The sequence below is a fragment of the Lasioglossum baleicum genome, chromosome 20 (assembly GCF_051020765.1).
Source record: "Lasioglossum baleicum chromosome 20, iyLasBale1, whole genome shotgun sequence".
Lineage (NCBI taxonomy): Eukaryota > Metazoa > Arthropoda > Insecta > Hymenoptera > Halictidae > Lasioglossum > Lasioglossum baleicum.
The window spans coordinates 1,705,300-1,719,367 of NC_134948.1; the positions used below are offsets into that span (position 1 = coordinate 1,705,300).

The 14,068-nt window shown below is 43.2% G+C and overlaps 1 protein-coding gene across 11 annotated transcripts in view; it reads left to right on the top strand.

The window, feature by feature from the left end:
* Positions 1-14,068, top strand: part of Dnc (phosphodiesterase dunce) — a 393,758-nt gene that overhangs the window by 183,714 nt on the left and 195,976 nt on the right. For 2 of the 11 annotated variants that reach the window (XM_076444522.1, XM_076444516.1), the window contains exon 2: positions 6,034-6,401. The exons of the other annotated variants lie outside the window; for them this stretch is intronic. In XM_076444522.1, coding sequence (XP_076300637.1) covers positions 6,390-6,401 — 12 coding nt within the window. In that variant the 5' untranslated portion in view covers positions 6,034-6,389. The remainder of the gene's footprint in view (positions 1-6,033; positions 6,402-14,068) is intronic. 11 annotated transcript variants of the gene reach the window in all.

Here is a 14,068-nt window from a genome sequence, read left to right on the forward strand (position 1 = left end):
TCCAGGAGTTGAATGAAAACTTTTTGCAAGTCTCAGGGCATGAATACGTTCGATATCACTGGGTTAGGTCAGTTTTCGAATATTGGTTAGATTCGGGTTAGGCGCAGTTGTTACTGTGGGTGGGTACTTCTACACTGAAGTTTCCAGAACGTGAAAAAAAATTAAACCGACTTCGAAAAGACGCACTAAAAAGTATGAAATAATTTCCATTTGATTTATGTGAATACACAGGACCTTAAATAGAATACAATCTTTTCGGAGGCGGCGCAAAATTGAAAATTTTCGACACTGGAAATTACGAAAATCCTTAAATTCTTCTAAATGCTTTCACATGTTAATGTATCTTCTCTTCCCACCACTGATTTCCAAGTCAACCATATTCCAATGAAATCATAATCAGCAAGATCTGTCATTTGCAAAATTTTCGATTTTGCGCCGCCTCTGAAAAGATTGTATTGTATTTACGTTCGTGTGTGTTCACATCAATTAAATGGAAATTATTTCATACTTTTTAGTGCATTTTTTTAGTGCGTTTTCGTGAAACGAGCAGAACTTGTAGAACACCGTTGGATGGTTTTTCGGTCTCTATTGGTTATTTGCAATAAAAACCGTAAAGAATGAGAAAATGCAAAATTTGTTTTCAAGGGCCCAATCGGGAGACGTACACTACAAAATGCAGAAGGTTTCGTTCCGATTGGTCCACGCATCACGGCGTAATCGGTGAACATACATGAAATAATTCATTTTTCGCAAATAAAATCGTAAGGAATAAAAAAATGCAAAATTTCTTTTTCACGGGACCACCTCGGGTACATATGTTAGTCTACAAGATGCAGAAGGTTTCGTTCCGATTGGTCCATCCATCTCGGCGTAATCGGTGATCATACATAGAAAAAAAGGCACATAAAGATCGAATTGAGTAACCTTCCTCCTTTTTCGAAGTCGGTTAAAAATTGCTTCGAACAAAAATTCTGCTGCACTTACCGAGACCTGAATGCATATAATATCAGTGGTTTAGGTCATCTGTTGAGCCTTGGAGAGGGCCGAGGTAGCGACTACATACGTGGTCAGGTTTGGTTTACCCCTTTGTGGCCGAAAACAAGTAGTTTGGAGCTGTTTGAATGACACAGATATACTGAATGCAGACGTAGCCGGCAACTATTCAGTGTTGCTACAAATTAACCTGAATAGGAAGTGAATGGAGGCATGGCTGTGGCACACAACATCAACCGGGAGTGACACTTTAAACTTCTATAAAGGGTTAAGTTGCAAAGCAGAGGTGCGGGTCAGTCGCGTGCGTCCATCAGCTTTAAATTCGGAGATCCAGGTCGTTGAAATTCACGGGCGGAACGTGGTTCCACGGTCGCCGGTAATTATCAAGCGTCGTGTTCTGTGACAGTCATCGCGCGTGCGTTGCACGGGGTTCGGGAAACTAAAATGGAAGTCGAAAGCGGGCACGAAGAAAAAAAAGTAATTAAGCCAACATTGTCGTCGTTTCTGTGTTAGTGTCTTTTTTTTATTTCGTCGGCGTGACGCTTGCGAAAGAAGGATGTCAAGGGAATGAATACTTTCCCGCGGCGTGTCTTTTGAAGCGGGCTAGAAGCGCGCGGCGAACCTCTCCGCTGATTAGAAGCGTCGTTAGCCTCGGCCGAAGAAACTTCACCCCTGGCCGGCTCGCTTTACATCTCGCGGTAACTTCGGCATTTCGACGGTGAAGCAATCCCGCCCGAGGGCATTTCCACGGATTTTCTGGCTGACTTGCACTTCTGACCGCCATCCCCGCCGGCGCACGAACGTGGAATCGTTTTCACCCCGGCCATTACACCTGCTCTACATTTTAACGGGTCGTTCCGCCCCATGGCGCAATATCCTCGGCCGTCTTTGGCATTTTCGTACGAGGAATCTGTAAACCCTCGCCCGCACCGGGTTCACGCGACTGTTTTTATCCTTGATCCCGCGGCAATCATAATTCTTTAGATCAAGAAAGAGGAATGTGAGGCTTATGTTGCCACTCAAGTGGAAAAGTCCAGATTGGGATGCTGTATCTCGGGATCAAGTGGACCGATTCACTTGAAATTTGGTATGGCGATGTACCGCATATTTCTCTATATCTTTTACAAATTTCATAAAAAAATCTCGAGAATTGAAGGAATGGCAGCGATTTGAAAATTTTCTGACAAATTTTTCAACCAATTTTACATTTACCTCACAAAATCAAAACAACAAATTATTTTAAAATAATTATTCTACCATATTGTGTAGCTACAGGTACGCCTTAAGTGCACACGAAGTTTGAACTCGATCCGTCTAGTAGATTCCATTAATTCTATCGGTGAAACATCGCTTCACTTGCCGGTACAACAATCTCCATAAACTGGGCGGGACACGAAGTGCGAATGAATTTCATTAATCATCCGCTCATTTCGTTTTTACAGAACGAGGGTCCTTGATGACGCGAGATTGTCGTCGGGAGCAAGCCTCGCGTTGCTGATTCCGTTGTTTAATTAATGCTCGTTAGTATCTCGGAAATGAGAATGTCATAATGCTGGCCCGTGATCCAATACAAGCTCACGTTAAACCTCGTTCCGCGCACACCCGCAGGGAATCGTTGCATCCCTGCTTGATATCCCCGACCACCTCCGCGTAAGTCGTTCAGAAAAATAATACCGATTCGCGCGTGGGTGGTCGAATACCTCGCGGAGAAGTTGCTGTGTGCGTCGGTTCTGACGCGACGTTCACGTTCCGACAGAATTAGATACCGTGTTTAATTTGATTCGAAATAGAAAATGAAATTTCTCTAGTCTAGAGAAAGGGGTGTTGGAAACAGCAGACAGATTGCAGAGTCTGCAATCAAGTCGATGCAATTTATTTTGATTGGAGCCATAGTTTTGACAAAGTATATTCTGTATAACGGCGTTGCTGAACTTGATGTTATTAAAGATAAAGTTATCAGAAAAATTAAAGAAAATCTAAAAGAGCCTACGAAGGAAATCTAAAATTCTTATTAATTCAAAGAGTGTCACATTTATCAGAGAGTTTCGATGAAGTGTATTCTGTATAATGGTGTCGCTAAATATGTTTTTACTAAAAAGTTATCAGAAAAATTCAAGAAAATCTAGAAATATCTATGAAGGGAATCTAAAATTCTTATTAATTCAAAGAGTGTCACATTTATTAGAGGGTTTCGATAAAGTGTATTCTGTATAACGGAGTTGCTAAACTTTATGTAATTAAAGATAAAGTTATCAGAAAAATTCAAGAAAATCTGGAAGAATCTATATGAAGGGAATCTAAAATTCTTATTAATTTGAAGAGTTACTTATCAGAAAGTTTGAGGAAGAGAATCAGCGAGGAGATGAAGCGAAGCTGGAAGGGCTCGGTTCAAAGAAGAGTTTCCGACGGCTGGAAAGAGAATTCGTGAAAACGGGCAGCATCGACGGGTTAATTAACGAAACCGTACAAGCCCGGCAGCTCCTTTCAATTATCCGGGGAGGCTGGGTCTCGTCGAGACACGGATCATTGAGACCGCGTTATCACCGATCAATGGCAGTCTCGTCGCAGACGATGCCCGGGAGCTAAGGACGTAATCAGAGCACTTTGTCCGATGCCGTCGTAATTTCGTTAGACTGCACGCGATGCTTCGGTGACGATAAAGCCAGGGCTCGAGAGATCGGTGATCTTTTTCTCGGAGAGGGTCGACGATGGCGTTCGGTGGTGGTTGCTCGTGTCCCAAGAAGGAAGCCCTCTCGAGTTTCCACGATGAATTTTCTTCGTTAACGTGCCGGTAATTACACGGTAAACACACACACACAGGCCAGTTAACGGTGCTTGGCCACCGCTTTCATTAGCCGGCGCCTTCTGTGAATTTAGATGCCTCTTTGACAGAGTTAAACGATTCCCGAGCTGCATTGTTAGAGACTTAGAAGCAATTGCATACGCTGCGAGATCACGAGATTAGAATCGATGCAGGAATCATCATCCGTAGACAGAATAAACATTAGGTTGTCCGAAAAGTATTTTTATAAATTGATTCAAATGTTTTCTTTCAAATACGAACTTTCCCTCCAACCTAATAATTACACTGCGACACCCGCTAATTATAAATCAACGTGCTGACACGTCCCACAACTTTCCATATTTTCCATCGCGAAATAAAAAATAAAAAATGTTTACGACACCAGTCAGGAGAGTGTGAAAACAAGGGGAGTTCGATCGTGCGGCGTACACCGTGTATAATGCGTGGCGCAAACTTTGCTATAATTAATAATAAACGCGCACAGATTCTCCCTCGGCGAAAGGGTCAAAGAAAGGCTTCTGCCTGCGCGGTTAATCGCGTTCCATCGCGGTGCAACTGCCCTTATTATGTTATTATTTATAAACGACCGCTTGTCTCCGATCGGCACGCGTGAAAGAGGTGTCGGAAATCGATAATCGATCGTCGTCGCGAGAGTGTGCACCGATGTTCCGCAACATCTGTGTACATAGTTCCTGATCGATCGATAATGTCTACCCGGCGATTTTGGCATTGAATGGGACGCGTTTAATTTTAGTTTTACTACGACGCTCGGAATACTTAATTAGTGGGGCGACGGTGTATCGAAGATCGGCTATTTTAGGGCTGCGAGAAATCGTGGGCGGTGACACCGCAATTAACGGCTGACTAATTTCTCCTAGAATCCTCTTGTTGCTTTTGATGATCCTCTTGGAATATTCTTCACATATTTTCCACGTCAAATAATTCCAAATATTCTAATAATTCCAGCCATCGTAAATCGTTAAAAACATATCTGTGGTTGTCAGGAAAGACACTGCATGTCACAATTTCAAAAAATTTGAGTTAATCGAACTTTAAGTCATGAAAATAAATTCGAAAGGCACGAAAGAATACCGTAATATTTTTATATCTCGAAAGTGTGGAAGTATGTGGCGCAGATATTCTTAGGCGAATATGATTCTAAAAAGAGTGCACTTGGTATTGTTCATGCCAGGTTGGATACAGTAATGTTTTATGGATTAGGGGTGTACCTTGGGCAAGGTTCGGGTAGAACGGTGAATCGTGCAGTTGATTTACATTGCAATATTTGTTTATCGCGGGCAGTATTGAAGGTCCAGGTTCCGCAAGTTTCGTGATCAGTCCACTTATGTAAACGTTGCATGCCTCATGGCCGAGATTGACGTTGCATCGAGCACAAAAAACTGTGTACGCCGGGAAGAAGAAGGAGGAGTGGCCAGGTCGATGAGAAAATCCAAGAATCTTTCATTAGGGAACCTCTGACAACCGTGGATACCCAACACGCGCGCATATACACAGTCTCAGGGCTCGACGTTAACGAGCGCCCGCCACGGTGTTTAATAATTGTCATCCGCCTTAATGAGGTGTATCGTTGTCGCTAATCGCTCTGAATTTCAATGATTTCCGACCGGGAACGATGCTGTATCTGTCAGGCTCCAGCCGGGCGAAGATTCTCTCGCGGACAATAGGGAACATGTAAATTAAAGCGTGAGATTTAGAGATGGAGTAAAATGTAGAGAGAGAGAGAGAGAGGGAGAGAGAGAGAAAAGGTCCTTGAGAAGAACTACATGCCCAGGGATTATTGACTAAAAATTCAGAATCGTATCTGAAGAGGATTTAAATCCATGTGACAGCGGAGGAATATTAATCTAAAATATGGACGGGAAAAGAGAAATACCGAGTTGGCAGGAGGATTTCGATAGAATGCTTGTATAATAAATAGTGCCTTTTAAATATTTATGGAGGCATCGATGCGGGTGAAGCGGCTCCATCTGTCACGCAGCACTGATACTGAAAAGAAAGAAAGAGTTCGGTGGAATACTGTTGCAGCTATTTCAGGCCAAGCCTAGACAAACCTGAGCTGGACCTTGCATTAGTTCAAGGACATGCACCTGAGCATCAGCAAGGTCTTGATAAGTCACGTTTGCAATTTTTTGTGTAGAATCGAAATTCTAGCTGAACAGAATTCCCCGTAGTCGAGTGTATCAACTCTTAGAGACTGAAATCCTCGTTTACTACAGCCCCCAGAGCGAGACACCGGATGCTAGTCGAAACTGTGGCGATTCCGTTGGTTCAGCCGAAGAGAATGCCAGTTTCCTAGTCTCCGTGGTGTCTCTGAGGAGGTCGGGGTCCGAATGCCGGTTTCTCGCTAACTCGGTGGCAAGGGGCGCCGAGGGTGGTGACCAGTGATGAGGAGACGACGAGGGGATGACGTTCTGGTGACCTGAAGCGCGACAGCCTCGAGGATGAGCAGCCTTCAGGTACCGGAGCTTCGGCTTCCGGCCGGTGACGGCGGTGGAAACGGCGGAAGTGGCAACAAGGGCATCGTGCCATTGTTGCTGGTGCCACAAAGCAACGTGCCCAGGCGCCGGCACTCATGGATCTGCGGGTGAGTCTTGAGAACCACTGACAACGTTCCCTAACCTTGCTCACACGATCGTCCGGGAAACCGGGACTCTCAGGAAGCGGGAAGTGTCGTTCCTGGAATTTACTATCCCGATAAAAGTCCGCGCCGCGCTTCGCGTCAGCTTCTCTCGCCACACCCTTGCAACTGTTGAATAGGGGCGATTTCACATAAATCTAAAACATCCCTCCGATGACTGATTTTTTTCTCTCGTAAAACTATATGGCAAGTTATTCGCTACAACCTGTCCCAGATAACCGCGGGAATTTGTTCAAACGTCATCGGATTTTTTTTTTGTTTGTTTACATAGTTTTGCCACCGTATGATTGCTGAAGCCAAAGAGAATTTTTATTGGTCGTTTTCAGAGGCCAGGGCTATTTATTGTTCTCTGCACTGTGATTAGAATTTCATTATTTCCGCCTGGTTGTTGCGAATATTGTTTGCTTCAACTAGCCCATTGTAAACACAGCCGATTTTCTGGTGGCTGACGGGGCGAGCGGATGAAAGGAAATTGGATTTGACGGGAACAGAATTTTTGTTGGAGTTCGACCTGTGTCGATGTTATCGGCGGATTGAACCGGGGGAGAAATTTGTACTGAAGTTTAGGGTCGCCATCGCGACGAAGCTTGCTTTGTGGAAGTGAAACTCCGGCCACGTGACGGATCGTGCCACCGTTCAGCTTTCAAACGAATTTATTTTCCCCTGCCGTGTAAGCGTATTAACCGAGATTTCATCAGAATTCCGAAAAACAACAGAGAATAAGAATCCTCAAATTTACGGGAAAAATCCGAAAGAAAAATTGAACGAATTAAAAATCTCCAAAGGAAAAAATTCACCCCTGTAGAACCGCTTAGGAATTGCCGGTTTAATTAAAGGGACATTGAAGAGAAATATACTGGGTGTCTAAAAAAAAGATTGTCCGAGCTTCCGACGAAGCCAGAGTAGTTTTACTTTTTAATAATGGCTGCTGGAAAAATCGATTAACGAGTAGATTACACGGCCGGGAACGCTCAATTTTTCCCGCATTAAAATTCCGCGTGGATTTGAATAGCAAAATGGCGGACACCGGCACGAAAGAAATGGGAAGAAACCGATTTAATGCGACCGTTTCGGAGTAAACTTTCGCCAATTTGGACGACCGCGTTTCATCGGATGCAGAGAGCCCGCGTTCCAATTTCCAAATTTAATTAAACCCCTGAAAGATCTATCAGCCCGCGACGCGCGGAGCGTTCTTCTGAGAATAATTCACGGAATAAATTCCGCGGTCGACTGTGCCGCGAACGACGCGAACGTTCACCGGGAGTCCGACGGAAACATTATTTTCATTCTATCCGTGTTGTAACTCTTTTCGACATATTTCCCGATCTTCCAATAATATTTAGAAAGCTGCCCCACGACCAACAGATTAAATATTTTAGCCAAAAATTTAAACGCGAAACCGCGAATAAATATTATAAAATGCATTTACTTTCTTGAGTAAATTGTTGCTTTCGGAGTGAAATAGCGACACATAGAGCAGAATCGGTTACCGATCGGCACACCCTATATAGTAGCAGTAATTTTCGTTACAGAAATCGGCCGTGCGGCGTTCAATTAACGAGGGCAAAGTATCGCGAAGTTTCGCCGTTACAACGCGAACGGTCCCGTAACGCTTTAACGACGCCGGGGAAACTTTATTTTCGTTGGCCGTGCACGGCAGCATCTGCGAAACTTGATAAGGCTTTTTGTCGCGTCGTAACAACTTCTTGTTCGCCCTTTTTTCCCCCCCTCTTCCAGCCCGTACTCCACGCGCTATTTCCTCCGATAGAAAGACGGCGGAATCTCCACCGATAAGGCGATCAAGGGATCTCGAAACATAAAGATCGTGGAATTCAACGGGAAACGGAGGACGACTCGAGAATCGCAAGAATTGACGTTTCAACCAGTACAGGGGCTTCTCTTACCAATCTCAATCTATTTCTTCCCTTATCTCGTACTCTCGTCTCTTAAAATTACAAAACACTTCGAGACAATCGGAGAACCGATATATGTACCTACAACTTTCGGGATTTTTTAGAACGCAACTGGTGACGGGGTTGTTGCAGAAAAATTCGCACACGTTTCTCAATCCTTTGTTCAAACAGGAAAAAATGAATTTTCGTGAAAACTTGAGGAACAACACATCGAAAAAATTCTCAAAGAACAATCACAACAATATCAAAGAACTCAACAATGTTTTTGTTACACAAGGAGTCATTGTATCATTCTAGAAAAAATGCGTACATGTTTAAAATAGTTGTTCGAACAGGAGAAAGTGTTTCTTTAGGAAAAATTGAGGAGCGGGCGAGTGAAAGAAATGTTTGAGTGCGTAGCGTCGATACTCGATACTGCGTCGCGAGTCGGCCGCGATACTTATTCCTCTCATGGAGCCGAGATCTAAACGAACTTAATTACGGTTCGTATCGGGCCATCTGCACAGCCATTCGAGTCACAATCGACTCGTTCTTTTCAATGAGCCAGTACGATCGCCGGGCAAGAGATTAAAATCGAGCGTGCTCGATTATTCAAACGCGTTTCCGTCGGCGCGGCGGCGATCGTGATTCGCAAGTTTATTGCTCGAGACGAGCCTACGTAACCGGCTGGCGTGCGAGCAAACAACGGTCGGGTCAAGTCGATTTTCATAAAACTTTACGGTTCGCCGTTTTGCGAAGACAGAAACAGAAATGACAAAAAGCTTCGCGCGCATTAATTCACAACTCGTACAGTCTGGTTCGCCGTAAATCCGCACCGAGGGAATGAGAGCGAGAGAGATGAACGACGAACTGCTGCGTGGATCCAAAACACGTGACCTGAATATGTTAGTGGCGTCGCGAGAGTAGAGAATCGTGACACCTTAGACAGCTCATACCAAACGCGTGTAAAAACGTGTCTGCAACAACTGGCGGATTATCATACGGGACACGTGTCGACGTCGCTTCCTATTGTCTAGCGTTCTGTACAAATATTCGGGAATAGAACCGTTCGAGACGTGGCGTGAGTCTGGTACTAGTCTGCACGGAACTGGAGCTAACCGAGACCTGGTCATGCTCAGACGAGGTCTGACTGAGCCAGATTGTAATCGAAGATTACGTTCGACAGTTTCCTGGTATTGACAGATGTAATCTAGACCTGGGTAAATTTAGACAAAGCCTGACTAGGCCGCTGTCAAATGTAATTTAGACGTTACCTGAGCCTAGGGGATTCGGACCAGAGGTGGGCATTATTTGGCGAAAAAAATATTTCAAATACTATCTAATATTTTAGATTTTATTTTGCTTAAAGAAAATAGTAGTTTATTTGAACAATCTGAGCCTCGAAACAAAATATTTCTTTTTGAACAATCTGCACTTCAAAATAAAATATTCCTATTTTAATAATCTGAAACACACAAAATAGAATATCTTATTTTTTGCGTCGTTATACCGAATACTTTCAGAAATCGCATTACTTATTTAATATTTCTTATTTTAGTAATAATTTAAAGAAGAAATGGTACTTAATATAAGAAACTATATCATTTGCCACATTTCCGTTTTATTTTTTCAGTCTTCCAATTTGGAATCTGTTAGGGTGCTCCTTCGAGGACACAGAATCAGTCCAGCAAATCGAAAAAATCTTTCAAGTGGGGCAGAGGATGGAATAGCTGTGTTGTATTTTAAAAATAATGTTTTCATGTATTTGTACTTTGCAATACTTTCAATTCGTGTATCACTAACGCTCAAACATTGAAATAATTCTAATTCTGCAATGTTTCTATGACTGAATTCATTTGTTTCCTTTTCCATAAAGGAAAAAAAGTTATCTACTTCTTTTCATCGCGAACCTAAATTTGATGGTCCGTATCTTCGGATCTACTCCACCGATTTATTTGAAATTTGCTATTTACATTCAGTAGACTATCCACTTTAAATCGTGTAAGTTTCAAGTCAAAAGAATTTTTCGTTTTTGTTTCCGGTTGAAAATTGTAAACAGGGACGAAAAAATTGGCATGACATTTTTAAAATGCCGCCATCTGCACAATTTCTAAGTTGTTGTTTTAAAACTTGCTGTGGTTATCGCGGAATATGTGCTGAACCAGCACCCCAAATTTCAACGAGATCGGTCTAGTATATCCCGAGAAACTGCGCCATAAATATGGGTCTCTCAATTTTTCATTGCCTCTCTTGATCGATAGCTCGACTCTCCCGTGTCTGAGAAGTCTGGCAGAGCAAAAGTTTTCGCAGTTTCCGAGAAAATCGTAAAGTCATCCTAAGATATAGCGATCAAGAGTGAAATACCTTTTAGTGTCGCGTGAAAGCGCGCCCTAAGTGGTCGAAACTTTTGAACGGCAGTGTATGTTCCTGAGTTCTTAGAGGAGTCCACCCACACACCTGGCCGGGATCTCGACTCTCGTGTTTGTCTCAGAGTTTTTCGCGCTCTTTGTCCAGACTTAAAGAACTGTGTAGGTCGCGATACACTCCGCCGAGATCTTTCTGTTCGGACCCCCGAGGTTCTACGCTCGTCAAACGAGAAATTTGTTGATCCTCCCCCGAGTGTACAGTTTCGAACACTCGGCGACGAATATTATGAATTTTTCTCGAGCCAGCGGCAGGGAATTATTATAAAAGTAGTTTATAATTACGGCGAACCGTGGGCTCGTTGCTTGCAAAGCGTGCTGACGTAGTTGCCACATGAAAGAAAGTACTAGGAAAAGCAAAATCGATAGTCTGTTGTTGACAGTGGGTGTAGGGACGCGGAAGACTTTGTTTTCTTTTTTCATTGCTGCATAAAGCACTATTGTAGTTTTTTTTTTTGGTTTGTCGGGAGTGCTGTGCTATTTTATTTTGAATATTTAAATACAGTGGAGGGAGAGAGAGAGAGACAGAGAGTGAGGGCTCGAAAATTGTTGGTCGAGCGGGAGATTCCGGTAGCCGATCAAAAAGATGCGTTTATTGTTCGTCAATAATGAGCTCTCGTTAATAACTGCTTTTGTTTCGTCGGAGTAATCCCTGGCCAGATTTCGACGTGACTGCGCTGAGTGCAAGGGATTTGCAGATAATTCCATTAACATCGACGAATCGAACGGGCGGCGAGGTCGAAATTAATTGGCTCGCTCGCGCGCGCGGGGGTAATAAGGATTTAATGCGGCCGGCTTTGGTGTCAGGTGCAGGTTTGAAAAATAATTGACCAATTTCCCGGGCCGGTCAAAGCTAACACGTTCACGTGATCCCACCAGGATTGACGTGGCACCCTGTCGCCGGCACGAATTGTTAATAACTGATTGTTCATCGCATTCTACGCCGCGTGACCGACCCGACACATTTACCAGAAAAATATCACACAGCAGAGATTTAAAAATTCATTTACTAAATTATTCCATCGGATTGTTGTATTTGTACAGCGCTGCTGTTGCGAACTTAATCGAGTTCAGCAACGAGCACTCAGCTGAGATCGCAGGTTCTTCGGTACACAAGACGCTTGTGTATTCTAATGTAATTAAAACTGTTGATTAATTTGTCTTCGGAAGTGGGACGAGCTGCTACAGCCGTGAGTCGCATTCTACGCGAATTCCGGATGCAATAGCAGCCATAACGAATTTATTTAAAGTGGGGGTACTAGCCAAATTGATTTCGCTCCGACTGCTGCCGTGTAATGGAGGGTAATTGCAACTGCGCGGGAAAATTCGAATTACATCCACAGCTGTTCGTTTAAAACATGTTACCGCGATGCGATTCGTGCTTCTACAGAATTTGTAATATTTTCGACGAACGCCGCAAACATCGACTTTCGACCACGCGGAATCGCGAACAATAGGAAAAGTCGACATTCGGGATCCACTGGACCGATTTACTTGAAATTTGGCGTGTTCATTCAGCACAGATTTCTCTATAACTAGTACAAATTTTAAAAGCATAACTCAGAAATTGAGGAAACGACGGCGATTTGAAGTGTCACGTTTTTCGATCATTTTCATATTGCTCCCCATAAAATGGAAACAGAAATTTTCACACAATATACGTAGCAAATTTGAGATCGATCCGTCCAGCAGTTCCAAAGATACACTCGCCAGATTACCTTTATGCCAGGTCTGGCTACACAGAATCTAAATCTACTGGCTCCGTCCAAACATAGCTGAATGTTCCTAGGCCTAATCTAAGTTTAGTCCAGTTCAGAGTTATATTTGAGCAAGGCTAGGATTAGCTCTAGCCCATTCCTATCTCGGAAGTCAAGGCAACGCCATTATTTTTCCATTAGATGCCACCCCTCCTCTAAGTGATCTTAAAGTTTAAAGGGGATCGCTATAAATCATCATCGCGCTCGACGTCCGATCCATCGACTTCCTTGAATCGACGACTATGATCGACAGAGGTATCGCGGCCCGGATCTGACGAGCCGCGACGATCAGCGACCCTCCACTGAAGAAGGAACTCGTTTCTTTTCGGCGGCGACAAAAGAACCCTCTCGAGGCAGCCCTCCAGTGGTTGCTATTTTTTTTTTCTATGAAGCAGCACGCGTGCCTTTAACGACGCCCCTTTGACGGAGACATTTAATTTGGACGCGGCTCGATCGGGTTCATCGATCGCGTCGTTATCGCGATTGACAGTCGTGACGAGCTCCTGATTGCATATTTTAGTATCTACAGTGCTGGAAACATGCCTGAATATTAAACACGTTGTCACGCCCATCGCATCCCCACATTAATTAAACGAGACATTACCATCAATCCTTGTGCCATTAACATCGAGACCGGCGAAACTTTGATATTTCTCATGCGTCACGTGGGAAAAAATTTTGTTACAGTTCTCGTCGGTGTCCCATTCTTATCCGACTGTATTTCAATCCAATTATATTTCGATGACGGACAACAGCTCGTTACCGTGAACCTTCTCCTGGTCCAGCAAACTTCATCATCTCTCATCACGTGTAAATGAAATTTCCATTTTCATGGCTTCTGCCTGGTCCAATCAAACTGGTCACTCGATTTCCGGAGATAATAGGCGAATAAGCAACAAATATCGATTACTTTTAAAATCACAATTGCTCCACAATATTAAACATAGTCAACCAATTAATAACCATGTAGATTGTCCCTCTCTCCTTATATGCAAATCAATTTTTACGCACCTGAACTTGCTTTGAGATCAAGAGCAGGTTTTCAAACCCTTAAAGCCAGATCTACCTATGGATTAATTAATCCAATAAATCGCATTATTGCAGACTCTAACACTCTGTATAATCGTATTGATTTTTTCATTGAGTCTTTGCACATGTTTAAAAAAAAATGACGCAGAATTGTAGGATAATACCATATAGTTAGTATCATTAGTTTTTGTGCATGTCCCTTCTATGTTACTACACGAGTAGTCCTTTATTGTTTTCTATTGCAAACATTTATGTAAGAGGGCTTCGGTCCATTAATAATAATAATAATAATAAAAAATATTCCATTTAATTTTTAGCGACCTAAATCCGTCGCCAAAAATTAAAAAAAAACATACAGTCCGCTGTGAAAATGCAATGTAATCATTAATCATTATCCGGAATAAGAGACAATATTTAAAAACCAGCCCTGTTTAATTCCCGAGGAATCATCGATCCAGGTGGAGTCGGAAACTTTGTGGAACGCTTTCGAACATCTTCGAACATCGACGCGT